The following is a 19028-nucleotide window of genomic DNA, read 5'->3' as shown; positions in this document are numbered from 1 at the left end:
CCCTTGTTCTTCACTTGGGCTTGGATGGAGCAGGGGGAAAACTGATTAGGGAATCTATATGAAATGAGACTTCCAGAAAGTGTGGCGAGACTAGTGATACGGGAGTTCACAGACCCCTGGAAGGAAACTAAGGGTCAGTGACAAGCTTCAACAAAATAAAGGCAGCCGAAAGAACAGACAGAAATCAAAACAGCAGTGTATTCTGGGAGAATAGGGCTTCAGAACCTTAAAACTGAAGATGGGTTATGTTTGATATTTATAGTTAGCAATCCCGTAAAGTTTACATGAGAAAGATTTTATAATCTGAATACTACTATTTAGTAGAGGGTAATGTGAAGAAAGGAGAGTTGAGGGAATTCCCTGGTGGTCTAGTGGTAGGGCTCTGTGCTCTCACAGCTGAGGGCCTGGGTTCAGTCCCTGGTCGGGGAACTAAGATCCTGCAAGCGACACAGCGTGCTGCAGCAAAAAAACAAACAAAAAAACAGTTGAATAGAACTGAAGTCAAAACTCAAGTAAACTAATAGGAATAGAGAACATTATATAAGAAGAAGGAAGGCTATATAATATTTATAAGGAGAGGTGTCTCTGGTTATTATGATATTACAAATTGGTGAGACGATATACAGGAATTTTTTTTCCATTACAGATGAGTTCTGAGTTAGGATTGCAGAAGAGCCTTGCCCCACCTCAGCCTTTTTCATTAACCCTTGAACTCAGGTTAAATGAAATTTGAAAAGCTAATATATTCACAGTACCTTACAGATTGGATGTGCTTGATAGGTGTATAGTATTGAATTTACTTCTGGCCCCCAAATTGAGTATTTATTCTAGATCTCAGTGACATTTTGATAGTGTTTTTGTTGTGAGGTGTTTTGTTTTTGTTTTGTTTTTGCCATGTTTGCCAAATGAAGAACCCTTAGTTCTTGAGGAGAAAAAAAGTCCAGTCATTTTAACCAGTCCAGGTTTAAAGATTCACTCCTGTAATCCTTGAATTTAACTTCATTACTTAGGATCATCTGGTGTAGACTTTGCTTTGGCTATGAGGAGTATTTTAAAGATTTTAATGCCCCATTTGTTTTGTTGCTTTTTCTGATAAGCCCTTCATTAATTTTTATTTCTTTGACTACTCTTCTGCTTCTCTTCATTTAGTTGGCTTTGTGTTATTTATCATTCCAGAGGATGGTTCAGTTTTCCCATGCTCTTGGCTAACTTCACAAGTTGTTTTTTGGAGGAAGGACTATTAGTGTGGCAACAAAAATAATATTTGTTTAAGTTGAAGCTGTTATATCAAGCAAATGTATTATTTTTTTTTTGAATTCTAGGATTATTGATGTCCTTTTTTGAAACTTGCCACAGCGTATTCATATGTGGGAATAAAAAGCTGGTTGACTAGTGCAGCTGTAGAAAATTAAAATCATGCACCAGCTAATCTGTGCACTGTACAGACCTGTTGCCTACCTTCACAGAGCTGATCCTCCAGGGGAGGTGATAGACTGTGATTACCATCCCATATGACAGATTGCCTGTAGGAAGTACAGGGGGCTGTTGGTGCATTTAAGTGAGTGACTGTCCTAGACTTGGAGGATCAGAGAAGATTTTCTGTAGGAAAACTTAAACATCAAGTTATAATGATGGCAGTTATGCTTACCACTGAAGCCTGTGGAAGTGGAGAGAAAGCTATTCTGGTAAAGTAGGATTTGAGTATTCACTGCTTAGTAGACCTTTACTCAGTGTACCTCTTCCCCCTCATGGTTGGTTGGTTTGTTTGCTTGCTTATTTATTTATTTATTTATTTTGCAGTACGAGGGCCTCTCACCGTTGTGGCCTCTCCCGTTGCGGAGCACAGGCTCCGGACGTGCAGGCTCAGCGGCCATGGCTCACGGGCCCAGCCGCTCCGCGGCATGCGGGATCTTCCCGGCCCGGGGCACGAACCTGTGTTCCCTGCATTGGCAGGCAGACTCTCAACCACTGGGCCACCAGGGAAGCCCTGCTTGCTTATTTTTAATATCACAAAACATTCTTTCTTCAAGTCCATATAGGAAGCTGATTTGCCCCATTCCTGTAAAGACCTGAAGCATATTATCTCAATAACTCTTGAAAAGGTAGACCTTCTTTGGTGATTGTAAAAGGAACCTTTTCTTCCATAAGAAAACTATTTTTCCCCTTTTCTAGCTTCCTTCACTTTTTCTCAGTTTTCCATTAGTGGCTGAAGCACTTTGAAACTCATAAAAATTGCCCGCCAGGGAAGTACTTCTCCAAATCTATATGATAGACAGGGTCCCTTACATCTTCAGTCTACCCTATTCTGTGCATAATCAGGAGATTTCTTTTCCCTAACAGCTTTTTAAACTTCTAATATCTGGTAGTTGGTTATTTACTACAAATAAGCATGTTAAGTCTTTAACTGGAAATAAAAGAGATTCAAAGATAGCCTTTTATGTTTTACTTTTGTTTACTTCTATATTTGATTTTCAGAATTCATATTATAAAGTAGGTATTTATGAAAGTTGGTATAATGGTATGACATCTTTGATGAGATAATCTCGGAAACAGTTTATTTTGTAGTTAAGTTTATACTCAGGCTTATGTTTATCATGGCCTTAATTGGGAAACTTGTCAGAGTTTTTAGATGATTTTAGTACAGTGGTTCTCAAACTTTAATTTGCGTAAGAATCACCTTAAGAGCTTGTTAAAACAAATGTACGTTTCTAACATGCTCTTAGGTGACACCAAACCAAGGCTGCTGGTCTGAAGATTCCAATTTGAGAACCACTTTTTTAGGCTTTTTTATAGTCACTAGATAAGCCACAGAACAAAAGGTTACACGTACATTCTCACACATACACGTACGTGCACACACACATGATTAAAGGGGAATTTTGAAGGATCGAAATAGTTATTTCAGGTCTATCAGATTTTGCATTTATTAACAGCGTTACGAGAAGCTTGGATGGCACATGCCAAGGACATTCCTACATGTGAGTCTTTGCACCTTTTGCTTTCTCAGCCTATAATACTTGTCTGCTAGAAACGTACATGGCTCATTTCTCACTTTTTCAGGTCTTTGCATATATAAAATGACTATCCCCATTTTGCTTCCCTGCTTTATTGCTGCCCATAGCACTGAATCACCATATCATGTGTTACATGTTATACTTATTTGTCTCCCTAACTTAGAATCTAAGCTCCAAGAGGGCAGGAACCTGTTCCCAGCTTTTTATCCCTAGTTTTCTTGCCTGACATGTAGTATGTGATCAATAAGTATAGATTAAATGAAGAAAAGCAATGTTTGCCTTTTACCTCTGTGAGCTAGATAAGATTTTAAAATATTCATCAGGGTAAGCCTCTTTCCTGGTCTGTTTATGTACTGTGTTACAGAGATAAAAGTTGGATGTAACTTTTGGATAGTGAGTGCTTCCCCAAGTGTGGTATATGTGTTCCACTGTTGCTAAAGAAGATGAATCTAACTGATACGTGGACTGACTTTTTATTTTTCATGTTAATTAGAAAACAAATTTAACAAGTACACTAAGGACCAAACAGGAAACAGTTCTACAGATGGTTCAGCTGAAATATCTTTAAGAAAGAGTCTACTCAAAGATATGGTGGTGATTAAAGGAATACATGCAGGATAGCAGGATACCCAGAGACTAGCAACAGTGGGAAGCTGCTACCATCCCTAGGACTGGATGGATAAAGGGAAGAATCTGTGCAACTGGAGTGGAGGAAGGGCTACCTGGCTGGAGGTGTAGTTTTGGAGAAGGGGCGCTTGAGCAGAGGGAGCACAGGAAGAAAGACTTCTCTTTCCTCCCATACTCTAATATCTAATATCCTCCAGAATCTCTCATGAGCCAATCCAGAAGCCAGTTCGTTGAGACAGCCAGTCAGGAATGGTGTCAGGGCAGTGCAAGTGAAGACCAGTACAGCATCAAATTTGTGATTTGGGAGATTTTATTGTATAGGAAAAACTGTTTATTAAGAGAAATAAAATAAATAGATAGAAAGAAAACCATTAAATAACAGTACAGGTAAAAATCATGGCTACAGTTTGGGAAACACTGGGGAAATAGTTGTTAATCCATGTTGTATTCAGCACAGTCCACTATAAGATTTGTTTTTCTGATTCATTAAATAGCATTTTAGTATTATGATATATTTTAATTATTGTCTGACTAGTGCTCCACATGTATGTTTTCCAGATAACTGAATATTAAGATTTAAGTATACATAATTTTATTCACCTCTTGTAGAGGGATTTCTTCCCTGAAATGTATTGTGATTTCCTGAAATGTATCTAATTTCCTAATCTCTTTAATGAGATTGGTGGTTCTCAAACTATAGCATACATCGGATTCACTTGGGAAGGTTTGTGAAAACAGGTGAGCCCTATCTCCTGAATTTAGTAGGGCTGGGGTTGGGCCTTAGGTAATGCAGATATAAATGGTGAAGGGACTACATCTTGGGAACCACTAGTACTAGGGTATACTGAGCTTAATTTAACTTTTCTTGATGACTTAGGGTCATTTACCCTATAGAGGCATATTGAAGTAAGGGGATATTTCTTTTTAATAATGGTTCCAGGTCAATTTTAGCATCTGTATTTAATTTTGTCAGGTGCATCATGCTGTCATTCATTGTGCCATTAGTAATTCCTCTCTCACTGTAATTTTTTTAGAAATTTATTTATTTTATTTATTTATTTTTGGCTGCATTGGGTCTTCGTTGCTGCATGCGGGCTTTCTCTAGTTGAGGCAAGCGGGGGCTACCCTTCGCCGTGGTGCGGGGACTTCTCATTGTGGTGGCTTCTCTTGTTGCGGAGCACAGGCTCCAGGTGCACGGGCTTCAGTAGTTGTGGCCCATGGGCTCAGTACTTGTGGTGCACGGGCCTAGTTGCTCTGCGGCATGTGGGATCTTTCCGGACCAGGGCTCGAACCCGTGTCCCCTGCATTGGCAGGCGGATTCTTACCCGCTGCGCCACCAGGGAAGCCCTCTCACTGTAATTTTGTACTAAGCTGCTCTGGGCTGAGACTAAATAAATTGGTTACATTTTAGTTTAGAAAAGAGAAGGTCTCCAAGCAAAATTCGTGAGTTTCAACGAAGGAGCTTTTTTTTTTTTAATCCATTTTGACTGTTCAATTTTTACTGATTATTCTCCACAATACCTAATGCTGCCACATAAGTGACCTTTGGTTAAGTACGGTGCTAATTTTAAGTTGTTCTCTATTTGCCTCCTTCAGTGACTAGAGATCGATCACAGGAATCTCTGATACTTTTAGTAGCTAAACCCCTTAGAGGAAGTCTACAAAAGATTTATTTTACACTAAGTTCTTGTTGTAGTGCCTTAACATCGCTTTGTATCAAGTGTGTTTTTTTTTTTTCTTATTTAAACTGTGTTATGTATTGAAAGCACTTTCAAGTCTTTTGGAATATGGAGAGGGAGTAAATAAATATTTAAATATAAATAATTAGCAAAATAATAAACATGAATGTTTTTATAAATGTTAAATCTTGGAGTAGGTATAGAATCTTTCTTTCCAAAGAAACTAATACTGTGTAACATTGGCATAGAAAAGGGGAACAGTGAATTTGTGTTTTTCAGTAGTGAGTATTCTAGGGCTGCTGGCTTCATGTGTTGTTAGAGATCTTACACAATGTAGATCTGTTCAAAGTTTCTGTTTGGAGGAAAAGTAATTACTTTTTTCCCAGTTGTTACCTACAGCTTCTCAGATAATCAGGAAAATACTATTCAAGTGCTTATATCAGAGGTGTCTTCCATCTTTCCTATTGACAGAATTTTTCAAGGCCTCTTTGTCTTGGGTTTGCTTTCAAGGTTTATGTGTTCTGCCTTAACTTTACTGTTTTTTTTTTGTACCTGCTGATTCATTCTTTCCCTTCCGTGACTTTCTCTCTGAAATCCTATTCTGTGAAGGGAATTGTTGCCTAAAACTGATTACCTCACCCCAGCTTGTTTCTGCTAATTTTTTTTCTCATTAGTAATAAAATTATCAGTGTATGTTTCTGTTAATATTTAGTAAATTGTGAAGTGCTTTCACATTACTTCATTTGATCTTCATTATAATTCCTATCAGGTTAGAGTAGGAGAGAGTGTTATTCTTATTTACCTAGAGTAAATCGTAGTACAGCCTGCCAACCCCGAAGTCAATGCTTTTACTCTATCCTAGATATACCACAGCAGTTGTGTTTGTACCTGGGCAAGTTACTTAACTTCATTGTCTCTCTTCATCTGTAAAGTGGCACGGTTAAAACCAATTTCATAAAGTTATTGTGAGGATTAAATTGCTGAGAACAGTGTCTGTTCTATGATGAATGTTAATAATGCCGGTAGTTGTTATACCACATCTTTTTCTCCCTTTAAAAGTTACTGTAATAAAATTCTTGGTTTTCAGGCAACATTTGATATAACAAAATTTTACCATCAAAAAAAAATCTTAGATTATTTCTTGAGTTTATTATGTTGGATTAGTTGTCTTATTGCCTTTTAAAAAAATTCTCATTTTTATTTGTCTAAATTTTTCTTAAAGAATGTGCAATAAAATATTTGAGGAAGCTGTTGAAGGTATTTATTGCTTCTTTTAATATGCTGGGATCAAGATGGATGCCTTTTGTCTGGGATTATAACATTTTAGTGCATATCTTATTACTAAATCTAAAATTTATATTGCTTAGTTGAAGACCTGTGAGTTTTTTAAAGATTAGAATAGTATGGCCATTTGGGACAGTTATTGGCTCATGGACATATGCATATGAAAGAAAGAAAAAAGTAGGAATTTTATAAAGTATAGAATTTGTAAAATACATTACGTCAACATTAACTCACATAACTGAATTTTAGGAAACTTTGTTGGAAACAGTTGTGTTTTGCTTGGTATGGCTTTCTGTAAATAGGTACTTATTTAAAAGATAAATTTCTAAAACTGCCTTACATATTTTCCCCCCAACAGGGCATTCTCAGCAGGGTTACAGAATCTGTTAAGAATATTGTGCCAGGATGGTTACAGAGATACTTCCACAAGAGTGAAGACGTATGTAGCTGCTCAACAGACACAAGAGAGGTGGCACAGTGGCCGGAAAATAGGGAAGATGACCATATAATATATGCTGATGAGGAGAACCCTAACATTCATGATGGGAGAATCACTCCTGAGCCAACAGTCAGTAATACAGAAGGTAAATGGAATGTGGATATTTTGTTGTGAATGATAGGTTTTCATGCCTTAATTTAAAACATGTTTATGTTACCTGGCTATGGTAAATCTAATTGTGTAGTACAGAAACGATGTTGGAGGAGGGTGATGATCACCTTCAAATTAGAAATCTTTTTTATTTATCAGCTTTTTTGTTTATTAAGGGAGGCTGAAATGTATCAGTTGAGAGTGCAAGCTCTGCTGTTAGACTTTGGGTTTGAATTTTCATACCACCAATTGTTAGTCATGTGGCTTTGGTCAAGATAATCTTTGTTCTCCTCTGTACCCTCAGAAGTGGTTTTGAAAAAAGTAAAGTTGAAGCCCTTTGAGTAGGTCGTGGCACTAAAGGAGCAGCGTGGCAGTGCTTCCCACAGCACACGGACTTGGGTATGGTGTCACTGCAGTTGTCTTCCGTCCTCTGCAGCTAGTGCAGCTGGGCCACTTCATTAATCTTACCACTGAGTGACCCTGCATTTTAAATGCTTTTTTGGATCCGTTTGTGGCGTTTTTGTGGGGTTTACAAGTATTAAATAGCTTCATTGTAACCCATGAATGTGACATATTTGGGAATATTACTCTATCATTTTTCACTTTATATATTTTTTACAGCTTTAGTGAGATGTACTTCACATAACAATAGGACTCACCCATTTAAATTGTATAGTTTAGTGGTTTTTGGTATATACAGAGTTGTTCAGTCACCACAGTCAATTTTAGAACATTTTAATCACCATCCTTCCCTCCCCATCACCGCAAAATCCTATACCCATTAGTAGTCCCTCCCCATCCCTACCCCTCCAGCCCTAGGCAACCACCAATCTGTATACTGGACATTTCATATAAATGGAATCATAAAATATGTGGTCTTTTGTAACTGGCTTCTTTCACTTAGCATAATGTCTTCAGGGTTCATCCATGTCATAGCATGTATCAGAACTTCCTTTTTATTGCCAGGTAATAGCTCATGGAATGGAGAAACTACATTTTATTTATCCATTCATCCGTTGATGGACATTTGTGTTGTTTCTACTTTTTGGGTGTTATGAACAGTGCCAGTTTGAGTATTACTATGCACGTTTTTGTGTGGATATGTTTTCTCTTGGGTATATACCTAGGAGGAGAATTGCTGGGTCATCTGGTAATTTTACATTTTGAGGAAAAACTGTTTTTCTAAAGTGGCTACACCATCTTACCTTCCCACCAGCGGTGTATGAAGAATGCAATTTCTTTACAACCTCACAAATACTAATTTTCCTTTTTTTAAAAAACATAAATTATACCTATTTTGGTAGACGTGAAGTGGTATCTCATTGTGTTGATTTGCATCTCCCTGATGACTAATAATGAGCATCTTTTCATGCTTATTGGCCATTTATACATCTTTGGAGAAATGGCTATGCAGATCCCCCTTTTCCATTTTTAACTGGGTTATTTGTCTTTTTATAGTTGAATTGAAAGAGGTCTTCACATATTCTGGATATAAGCCCTGTATATGATTTGCAAGTATTTTCTCCTGGCTTCTTGATGGTGTCCTTTGAAGCACAAAATTTTAAATTTTGATGAAGTCCACTTTATCCCTCAAGTATATGTTTCTTTCAGTTTATATATTTTTTCTTTCACTACATGTTTTGACTTACTTATAATTATAAAAATGTTTTTGAACTCTGAAATCTTGTCTTGCCTAAATAATTGATGTGGATATGTGCCTATTAATTTTGGTATACTTAGTAACTTATTTTCCTGCCTGATTTGCTTATAAGGGAAAACTAGTGAGGGTGAAATGGGCTGAAAGAGTGATTCCTACTTGGGAGAAATGGCAAATCTAAGTTTTCTTAGTGATATTCAGTTTGGCTTAGTCTTCAAATCCTTGCTTATTTTTATTAGAGTAACTTAGGGAGTTTTAATATCTGTACTGTTCAAGATTTCTTTCTAATATATTACCAGCAACCATCTTGAGGTTTTATTTGGTAGATCTCTAAGGTGACTGCTTCTATATTGTTCTCTTTTCTGGACATCAAATGGGACCACAGCTTCTTTCTTTCTTTTGACTGGAGACTTTTAGTGTGCAGCAGCATATATCTACAGTGACTGAAACCTTCTTTTGCATCCTAATGAGTATGCTTGTGGGGATTAACTAGCTTGAAGAATTTGATTCAGGTGTGAGATTAATGGCGTTTCTCATTTTATATCTGTAAAGTTCTTTTCTGTTTGTATTTTCATTGAAATTATGGAATTAATTCAGTGGTCTGCCAAGGTTAATTCCAACTTGGATTTTATTCATTATATTATTAGGTTTGTAAGGTAGCTTTTCTGTTATGTGTATATTACACACACCTTTGTGAATAACTTCTAAATTTAAATTATTGTGGAAATTTTCAAACTACAAAAGTAAGGAGGATAGTACAATGAACCTCCATGTACCTGTTACCCAGCTTCAAAGACAACGAGCTTATGGCTGACTTTGTTTTCTTTATTCCCACATCTATTCACCTACCTTCTCCGTCTAACTCCCCTGATTATTTAGAAGCAAATTGTGAACAGCTTTCTGATATTAACTTCAAAAACTTGATGGCATTTTTCCTCTGTCTTGTCTAAGAGCTGACTCCTGCTCCTATCTTAAAATCTGTAAGTTCCAGGCAGTTCTCTTCTCACAATCTGCCTCCACCTTTCTCAAAGTATTTATTCAATAGTTGCAGTCACATAATGTGTGACTACAGTACTGTTGATAACTCCCCAGTATGATGAATATAGATCTTACTAGATGTAGCAAATCAGTTTATGTTTACTGTGTGAAACATTACTCTTAAATTTGACAATGCATTCTCAAAACAACTTAGAGGGCTTCCCTGGTGGCGCAGTGGTTCAGAGTCCGCCTGCCGATGCAGGGGACACGGGTTTGTGCCCTGGTCTGGGAAGATCCCACATGCCGCGGAGCAGCTGGGCCCGTGAGCCATGGCCGCTGAGCCTGCGCGTCCAGAGCCTGTGCTCAGCAACGGGAGAGGCCACAACAGTGAGAGGCCCGCATACCACAAAAAAAAACAAAAACAAAAAACAACTTAGATATACTTGCTTTTAAAGTAGTGTAAAATTATTAAAAGCTTAAAATAATTTAGATATAACAGTCCTGAGTGTTGTTTACTAAATAGTAATTTTACCACTGTAACTTTTGTATTAATAGTAACTGGAGCTGGAGAGTATAGGACATTCTTCAAATAGCACAGTGCAGTATGACAGTTATAGAATCTGTGGCCCCTTTCAGATCTGTTGTCTGCAACTGTCTGCTTATATGTACCTCCTTGTACTGACTGTCTTAATGATGGTGAGCCATTAGGTGTCTAGATTTCTTCTGCTAGGGTAATGAAATGGATCAGTGAGAAGAGCCTCAAATAATGTACCTGTTAGATTTTTATTGATTCAGTAAGAGTTCAGGCCTCTGAGAGCCCCACAATGGCATATTTAGTATGCTTGTCAGCAGTAGATTGAAGTTGTAGACTACATTGGCTGATTGATACTATGTGATCATAGGTGTACTCTTAGAAACTGGGCATTTATGGCTGATGTGAATCTGTAGATGATGTGGCCTTATTTAGTCTTATTATCCCAAAATGCATCCTTTATTGGGCCTGATTTGGAGATTAAGGAAGCTCTGTAAATATAAAAAACCGGCATTGCTATTAGCAGCATACCTTCCAGTAGAAGTACATCATACTAGATTTCTTTTTTCTCTATAGCTTCTATATATAGTAGATTTAGTAAATGTCTGCCAATATCTAGAAAGTTGTCCTATTACTTTTATCCTATAGGATAAACTGCTGTAGGGATGAGAGAATGGGTAAGTAAAAAGCACTTTTAGGATATAACATACTACAAAGTTAGAATACTTAATACTCTAAGAAACATTTCAGCCTGTATGTGTATGAATCCTGACTGCAGAGAAATTGAAATATGATAATCTTTAGATGCCAATAGGTTTAAATGCCGATACCAGTAGATTTCGAAGCTCCAGCCAGTTTCTGTCTTAACTTGAGCAAGTTTGATAAGAAATTATTACATATACATTAAATTCTAATTCCCCATTCCCCCTCCCCCCTGCCCCTGGCAAACACCACTGTAGTTTCTCTATGACTTTGACTACGTACCTTATATGAGTAGAATCATACAGTATTTAATCTTTTGTGACTGACTTATTTCGCTTAGCAGAATGTCTTCAAAGTTCATTCACATCACTGTAGCATATATCAGAATTTATTTTCTTTTTAAGGCTGAAGAACATTCACTGTATGTATTTACCACATTTGTTTATTCATTCATCTGTTGATGGACGCTTAACGTTACTTCCACCTTTGGCTCTTGTGAATAATGCTGTTAGAAACATGGTTGTACACATCTCTTTGAGACTCTGCTTTCAGTTCTTTTGGATATATACCCAGAAGTGGAATTGCTGGGTCATATGGTAATTCTATTTTTAATTTTTTGAGGAACCACCATACTGTTTTCCACAATGGCCACACCCATTTTACATTTCCTCTCAACAGTGCACAAGGTTTCTAGCTTCTCCACATCCATGCCAACATTACTTTCTTTTTTTCTGATAGTAGCTGTCCAAATGAGTGTGAAGTGGTATCTCACTGTGGTTTTCATTTGCATTTTTCTGACGATTAGTGGTGCTGAGCATCTTTTCATATGCTTTTGGTTGTTTGTATATCATCTTTGGAGAAATGTCTGTTCAAGTCCTTTGCCCAGTTTTTAATCAGGTTATTTGATTTGTTGTTATTGAGTTATAGGAGTCTTTTATGTGTTCTAGATATTAACCCCTTATCATATATATGATTTGCAAACATTTTCTACCATTCTGTAAGTTGCCTTTTTATTCTTGATTGTGTCTTAGTGCACAAAAGTTTTATATAGTCCCACATGTCTTTTTTCTTTTGTTGCCTGTCATATCTAAGAAATCACTGCCAAGGCTAATGTCTTGAAGCTTTTCTCTGTTTTTTTTCCTATAAGTTTTATAGTTTGGGGTCTTACGTTAGGTCTTTAAAACAGTTTGGGTTTATTTTTGTATATAGTGTAAGATAACGGTCCAGTTTCCTTCTTTTGCCTGTGGGTATCCAGTTTTCCCAAGATTATTTGTGGAAGAGACTGTCCTTTCCCCATTCATTGATTGGTCTTGGCACTGTGTCAAGGATCATTTGACCATGTATGCAAGGGTTTATTTCTGGGTTCTCTATTCTTTTCCATTGGTCTACCTGTCTGTCTTTATGCCAGCAGCATACTTTTGATTACTGTTTGGAAATAAGTTTTTGAAATCAGGAAGTGTGAGATCTCCAGTGTTGTTCCTTTTCAAGATTATCTTGGTTATAAGTGGTCCCTTGAGATTCCATAAGAACTTTAGGATGAATTTTTCTATTTTGTCAAAAAAAGTCATTGGTTTTTTTAAAGGAATTGCATTGAATCTGCAGATCACTTTGGGTAGTATTGACATTTTAACAACATTAGGTCTTCCAACCTAAGAACGTGGGATGTCTTTCCATTTATTACATCTTCTTAAATTTCTTTCAGCAATGTTTTGTAGTTTTCATCATGCAAGTCTTTCACTTCCTTCCTTAGTTAATTCCTAAGTGTTTTATTCTTTTTGAAGCTATTAATAATGCAATCATTTTCTTTATTTACTTTTTAGATTGTTCATTGTTAGTGTATAGAAACAAAACTGATTTTTGTATGTTGATTTTTTTTTTTTTTTTTTTGCTGTACGTGGGCCTCACTGTTATGGCCTCTCCCGTCGCGGAGCACAGGCGCTGGACGCGCAGGCTCAGCGGCCATGGCTCACGAGCCTAGCTGCTCCACGGCATGTGGGATCTTCCCGGACCAGGGCACAAACCCGTGTCCCCTGCATTGGCAGGCGGACTCCCAACTACTGCGCCACCAGGGAAGCCCTGTATGTTGATTTTGTATTCTGCTACTTTGCCGAATTTGTTTATTCTAACACTTTTTTTTTGGTGGAATATTTAGGGATTTCTGCGTATAAGATATATCATTTGAAAACATAATTTTACTTCTTCCCTTCCAATTTGGATGAATTTAGTTTCTTTTTCTTGCCTTATTACTGTAGCTAGAGTTTCCAATCCTGTGTTAAATAGAAGTGGGGAATGCAGGCATTCTTATCTTATTCCTGGTCTTGGAGGAAAATCAGTCTTTCACCATTAGGTATGATGTTAGCTGTTAGTTTTTCATATATATGGCAAATCTCTTGTTCTTTATTTCTACTTGGAATATGGAAACCACTGCTTAATATGTCAGTCATCCACAGGCCAGAAATCATGTGTCATGGTGAAACAATAGAAGCATTTTTTAAAATGTGATTTTTCAAGTGATTTTTGACTAAATTATTTTGTAGAATATGGATGGAGATTCTGGGTTCTGTTGTCTTCCTCTGGGAAGTATTGATTCTTGTTTCAGCAAGCAGTTGTTACTGAATGATCATTTTGAACTCTTATATAGTTTTATGTTTTATTAATGTCCATCTGTGGAAAATCTAAGGTGTGTGTTAAGTCCCCTAAGGTGGCAGGATTTAGCCTCCAAACTCTGTCTCCTCTGTGGCTTTTTCAAACTCTGTCTCCTCTGTGGCTTTTTAGGTGGGTTTACAGCAGGTCTTGTTCTAGGACATGGCCCTTAGTCTCAAGGGAAAGCTCTTCTGGTATCTCAGCTGAATGCCAGGGTTATTTAAGGAGGTGTTTATGGGGCCTCTAAATTCTGGCAGTCTTGGAACTTCACTGTCCTCAGCACTGCTTTCTTCCCCTAGCACTGATCAACCTTCTAGTAGCTGTTTTCTCAATTTCATAGCAGCTGCTATTTGGTAAGCCTTAGGTGGTCTTGCTCTGTGTGTGTATAGCCCGTCCACGCTCAGGACACTCCTGTGTAGACTTCTGGAGGCCCCTTCCTGCGTAGTTTTCTACTGTTCAATGCCCTTAATTCTGATTTCTGCCTACTGTATTTTGCTTTGACTCCAACTCTCTCTGCCAGGTCTGGAAATGTTCCTAGACAGCTGGGTAGTGATAGGGCTCACTGTGAGTTTTTCTTGTCCGTTTTCTGTTGTCTGAAAGTTACTACCTCATATATATTGTCCACTTTTATAGTTACTTACAGTAAGAAGGGCTAGTCTAGGGCCTCACTTATTCCAGCCTAACTGGAAGAGAGTCTTTTGGAAACTTCACAAATGATTCTAAAGTTCTTAAAAATACACCAGAAAATGAATAGAGAAATCCTGAAAAAGAGTAAGGGAAATGTGATGTAAGTCAGAGTAACTTTTACAGGTATTAAATGTGTTATAAAGCTATAGGATTTAAAACATTATGGTACTGGTATAGATATATATCGTTGGGGAAGGCCTCCTAGAATTTACTATGTGGTAGTGGTGGCTTCTCGATCAGTGAGGAAAAGATGGCTTACTTAAGAAGATTATTTTAGAATATAAACAGACTAACCATTTGGAAAACAATGAAGCTAAATCATTCCCTCACTACTTCATCATAACTGATTCCATATGGAATCAAGATTAAACATTATATTGAAATAAAAGCAATACTAGAGAGTAAAATTTTTTATTTCTTAGTCTTGGAATGGTAGAAGTCTCTGTAAAAATACATATTATTTTCTGTATTACAAAGGACACCATCAAAAAAATAATGGTTTCAACCAACAGTGAAAAAAATTAGTTGTGATATTTCAGATCATGTCACACTAATCTTACTGATCAAAAAGAAACTAGATTGGACTAGTTTTATTAGCAAGATAAACTATATCAATGAGCAGTTAACAGAAGAAATATAAATGACCGATGAATAGGGAAGGGTGCTCAATATGTCATTTAAATAAATGCAGGTAGTAATGATGCCACTGGACACAGTAGATTGACAGAAATCAGAAAAGGTTATTGTTATCCAGTATTGGAGAGCATGGGGGAAATATACATTGTCATTTACTATTTATGCAGTATAGCTTAACAGAAAACCTTTGGATCCACAGTATCTCTCATAAGCAAAAGTGAGCATGTACTCTGATCCAGTATGACAGGGCGGTTCCACAAATTATTGTTTATCCATTGATTCTGAGGATACCTTGCAGTACTTAGGCTGCTTTATGGGCCCAATTTCAGACTTACAGAGTCAGATTTTTTGTGGGTCACTTAGGCATATTTCTTAAATAATTTATCCTCATGTTTCTCTTACATATTTAAAGAACCATGGATTTATCCAAAAAGAATACAAAGTCTGCAAATATAAGTGCTCGTATGTTTGATAGAATATTAAGAAAACAATTACATAAATAGTGATGCTAAATCAGTCTGATAAAATAGAATGTGGTCTTCACATGGAATGTGCTCTGTATGTGGAGACAAAATTATATGATAAATGAAAAAAACAAGTCACAGAACATAATGCATAAACATGATTATGTGATTAGGGAAAATGTGTATGCATACAGAATGTCTGAGAGGATATACAAATTTTTTTGAGATATAATTGATTTACAGTATTATATGTTTCAGATGTACAACATAGTGATTCACAGTTTTTAAAGGTTATTCTCCCTTTATCGTTATTGTAAAATATCGCTTGTATTCCCTGTGCTGTACAATAAATATGTCCTTGTAGCTTATACATTTATATGTAGTAGTTTGTATCTCTCACTATCCCTACCCCTGTCTGGTGCCCACCCACTTCTCTCTCTCCACTGGTAACTACTAGTTTGTTCTCTGTATTTGTGAGTCTGTTTCTTTTTTGTAATATTCATTAGTTCTACTTTTTAGATTCCTCATGTAAGTGATATCATACACTGCTTGCCATTTGCTGACTTATTTCACTAAGCATAATACTTTCTAATACTCTGCATGTCCATCCATGTTGATGCAAAATGGCAAAATTTCATTCTTTTTTTATTGACTGAATAGTATTCCATTAGAGGATATACAAACTTAATAGGGGTTGTTTCTGGAGGGATGGACTTACCTTTTTGTTTTATGACTTTCTTATATAGCTTCTTTGCTTTTATTTTTCCATGAGCAGATTTTATTGTTTTTTTTCTTATTGAGCACGTTTTATAATACCAATTCAAGGGAAATCAAGAAGCTTGTACTTTTAGAAGTGTATTTGATAATGAAGTATATTTTGACACTAGGTTAGGTAAATTTCAGTTAGTTGAAACTTTGGCTAAAGAATATTTTAAATTGGGCTTATGGGAGGCTTCAGTGTTTTGAATTGAAGCTATATCTATTATACAGTATATTTTCTTGAAACAAACACTGTTTTGTTTTGACAGTATATTGCTTTTTCTGAGTTGAGTATTCATAATATTAATGCTTTTCTTTTAAGAACCCTCAACAACTAGTACTGCTTCAAATTATCCAGATGTATTAACAAGGCCTTCTCTTCATCGGAGCCATCTGAATTTCTCCATGTTGGAATCTCCTGCGTTACACTGTCAGCCCTCCACATCTTCGGCATTCCCAATTGGCAGTTCTGGATTTTCCCTCGTAAAGGAAATTAAAGATTCTACCTCTCAGCATGATGATGATAACATCTCAACCACCAGTGGTTTTTCTTCAAGAGCTTCTGATAAAGGTATTCTTGGCATTTGGTAGTATATAATTTTGGTAGTAAAAATAAATTTCATGGGATAATTTTTTCTAACTTGGTTGTCATTTTCAATTTATAAAAATATAGGCCTTGTAATTAGTGGCATTACTATGAATTGCATATTTTTGTTTCAGATATAGCTGTTTCAAAGAACACTTCAGTGCCACCTCTGTGGTCCCCAGAGGCTGAACGTTCTCATTCACTCTCACAGCACACTGCCACCAGCTCAAAAAAACCAGCATTCAACTTGTCTGTCTTTGGAACACTTTCTCCTGTGAGTACTAATTTGATGTGATTTAACCATGTTAGTTTTGAGTGTTTATTGCTTATAATTTATCATTATGTTTTTGTGCAGTCACTTGGGAATTCTTCAGTTCTTAAAACAAGTCAGCTTGGAGATTCTCCTTTTTACCCTGGAAAAACGACATATGGTGGGGCAGCAGCTGCTCTAAGACAGTCTAAACTACAAAACACACCCTATCAGGTTGGTTTGAATAGGAGGAGGATTCGTAACCATTTTTTTAAAATAATCAATAAGTAACTTGGCACTCAAATAGAGTTTTGGTTTAGTTATTCTTTGGTGAAATGATAGAACTCTGGATTACATTCTTTTCATTTAGGGGCTATATTAATATTATTTGAGACCTAAGGGAACATTTTATACATTATTTGTGATTCATTCATTCATTCATTCATTCATTTATGGCTGTGTTGGGTTTTTGTTGCTGCACGCGGGCTTTCTCTAGTTGTGGTATGTGGGCTTCTCTTGTTGCGGAACATGGGTTCTAGGTGCGTGGGCTTCAGTAGTTGCAGCATGTGGGCTCAGTAATTGTGGCATGTGGGCCCTAGAGTGCGCGGGTTTCTGTAGTTGTGGAATGCAGGCTCAGTAGTTGTGGCTTGCGGGCTCTAGAGTGCAGGCTCAGTAGTTGTGGTGCATGGGCTTAGGTGCTCTGTGGCATGTGGGATCTTCCCCAGCCAGGGATCAAACCTGTGTCTGCCGCATTGGCAGGTGGATTTTTTTTTTTAAATTTATGTATTTTTTGGCTGCGTTTGGTCTTTGTTGCTGAGCGCGGGCTTTTTCTAGTTGCGGCGAGTGGGGGCTACTCTTCGTTGCGGTGCACGGGCTTCCCACTGCGGTGGCTTCTCTTGTTGCAGAGCATGGGCTCTAGGCACGCGGGCTTAGTAGTTGTGACTCGCAGGCTCTAGAGTGCAGGCTCTGTAGTTGTGGCGCACAGGCTTAGATGCTCCATGGCATGTGGGATCTTCCCAGACCAGGGCTCAAACCTGTGTTGCCTGCATTATTAGCAGGCAGATCCTTAACCACTGCACCACCAGGGAAGTCCGTGTGTGTGTGTGTGTGTGTGTGTGTGTGTGTGTGTGTGTGTGTGTGTTTTAGGAAGTATGATGATTAATTCCTTTTTTAAAAAATTGAGGTATAATTTACATGTAGTAAAATTTACCCTTTCCACAGTATTTGAATTTTAACTAAACACATACAGTTGAGTAACCACTTCTGCAATCAAAATACTGAATAAACATTTCCATCACCCCAGAATATTACGTTGTGTATCTCTGTAGTCAGCCCTTCTTCCTACTCCTTTTTTTTTTTCTTTTTTCTTTTTCTTTTCTATGCCTCACTCTCTCCCTTCGGCTCTTTCCGCGGCCCTTCGGGAGAGCCGTCTGCCTCTCTCCTCATGACGCCGCCTCCACCTCCCAGTTCTCCCTCCCACCTCGCCCTTCCTTCCGCCTCTTGGCACGTCCGGGCCCGGGCTGCCATTTTGTGTGAATTTCTGACTGCGGCGGGGGCGCCAGGGGCGGGCAGGCCGACAGACAGACAGTCGGCCTGTGTCTGCGGCCCGTTTCCTTTAACTAAATTTATTTTTGTTTTTAAAATCGCCCTCGCTCGCTCTCCTCTTTTCCCTTCCCCCCTCGCTTGCTCCATTGCGCGCGGCCCGCGCTAATTGCACCGAACCACCCACCAGTGTCCGTGTCTCCCGGGTCTCCCACCCCCGGGCCCGCAGCGGTGTGTGTGTGGGGGTGCTCTCGCCCCGATGAGGGCCCCGCGCCTGTGAGCGAGTGACCCCAGGGGCGGGCTGCGGAGAAAGCAGGCGGTGAGCGGCCCGCTGAGGCCTAGGCCGCGCAGCCTAACGCGGAGGTCGGTGCACCCTTCTTCCTACTTCTATCTCCTTGC

The 19028-nt window shown here is 38.0% G+C and overlaps 1 protein-coding gene across 3 annotated transcripts in view; it reads left to right on the top strand.

Annotated features, from left to right (window-relative positions):
• The window catches only part of NUP153 (nucleoporin 153), a 75845-nt gene that overhangs the window by 13143 nt on the left and 43674 nt on the right, over nt 1–19028 (top strand). For all 3 annotated transcript variants that reach the window (XM_029242449.1, XM_029242451.1, XM_029242450.1), the window contains exons 2-5: nt 6963–7188; nt 16574–16822; nt 16972–17111; nt 17193–17321. In XM_029242449.1, coding sequence (XP_029098282.1) covers nt 6963–7188; nt 16574–16822; nt 16972–17111; nt 17193–17321 — 744 coding nt within the window. The remainder of the gene's footprint in view (nt 1–6962; nt 7189–16573; nt 16823–16971; nt 17112–17192; nt 17322–19028) is intronic.

Source organism: Monodon monoceros, unplaced genomic scaffold (genome assembly GCF_005190385.1).
Source record: "Monodon monoceros isolate NGI ecotype Baffin Bay Population unplaced genomic scaffold, NGI_Narwhal_1 Super_Scaffold_3, whole genome shotgun sequence".
Taxonomy (NCBI): domain Eukaryota; kingdom Metazoa; phylum Chordata; class Mammalia; order Artiodactyla; family Monodontidae; genus Monodon; species Monodon monoceros.
The sequence above is the reverse complement of the archived record's forward strand: the minus strand, read 5'-3'. Positions and strand labels throughout refer to the sequence as shown.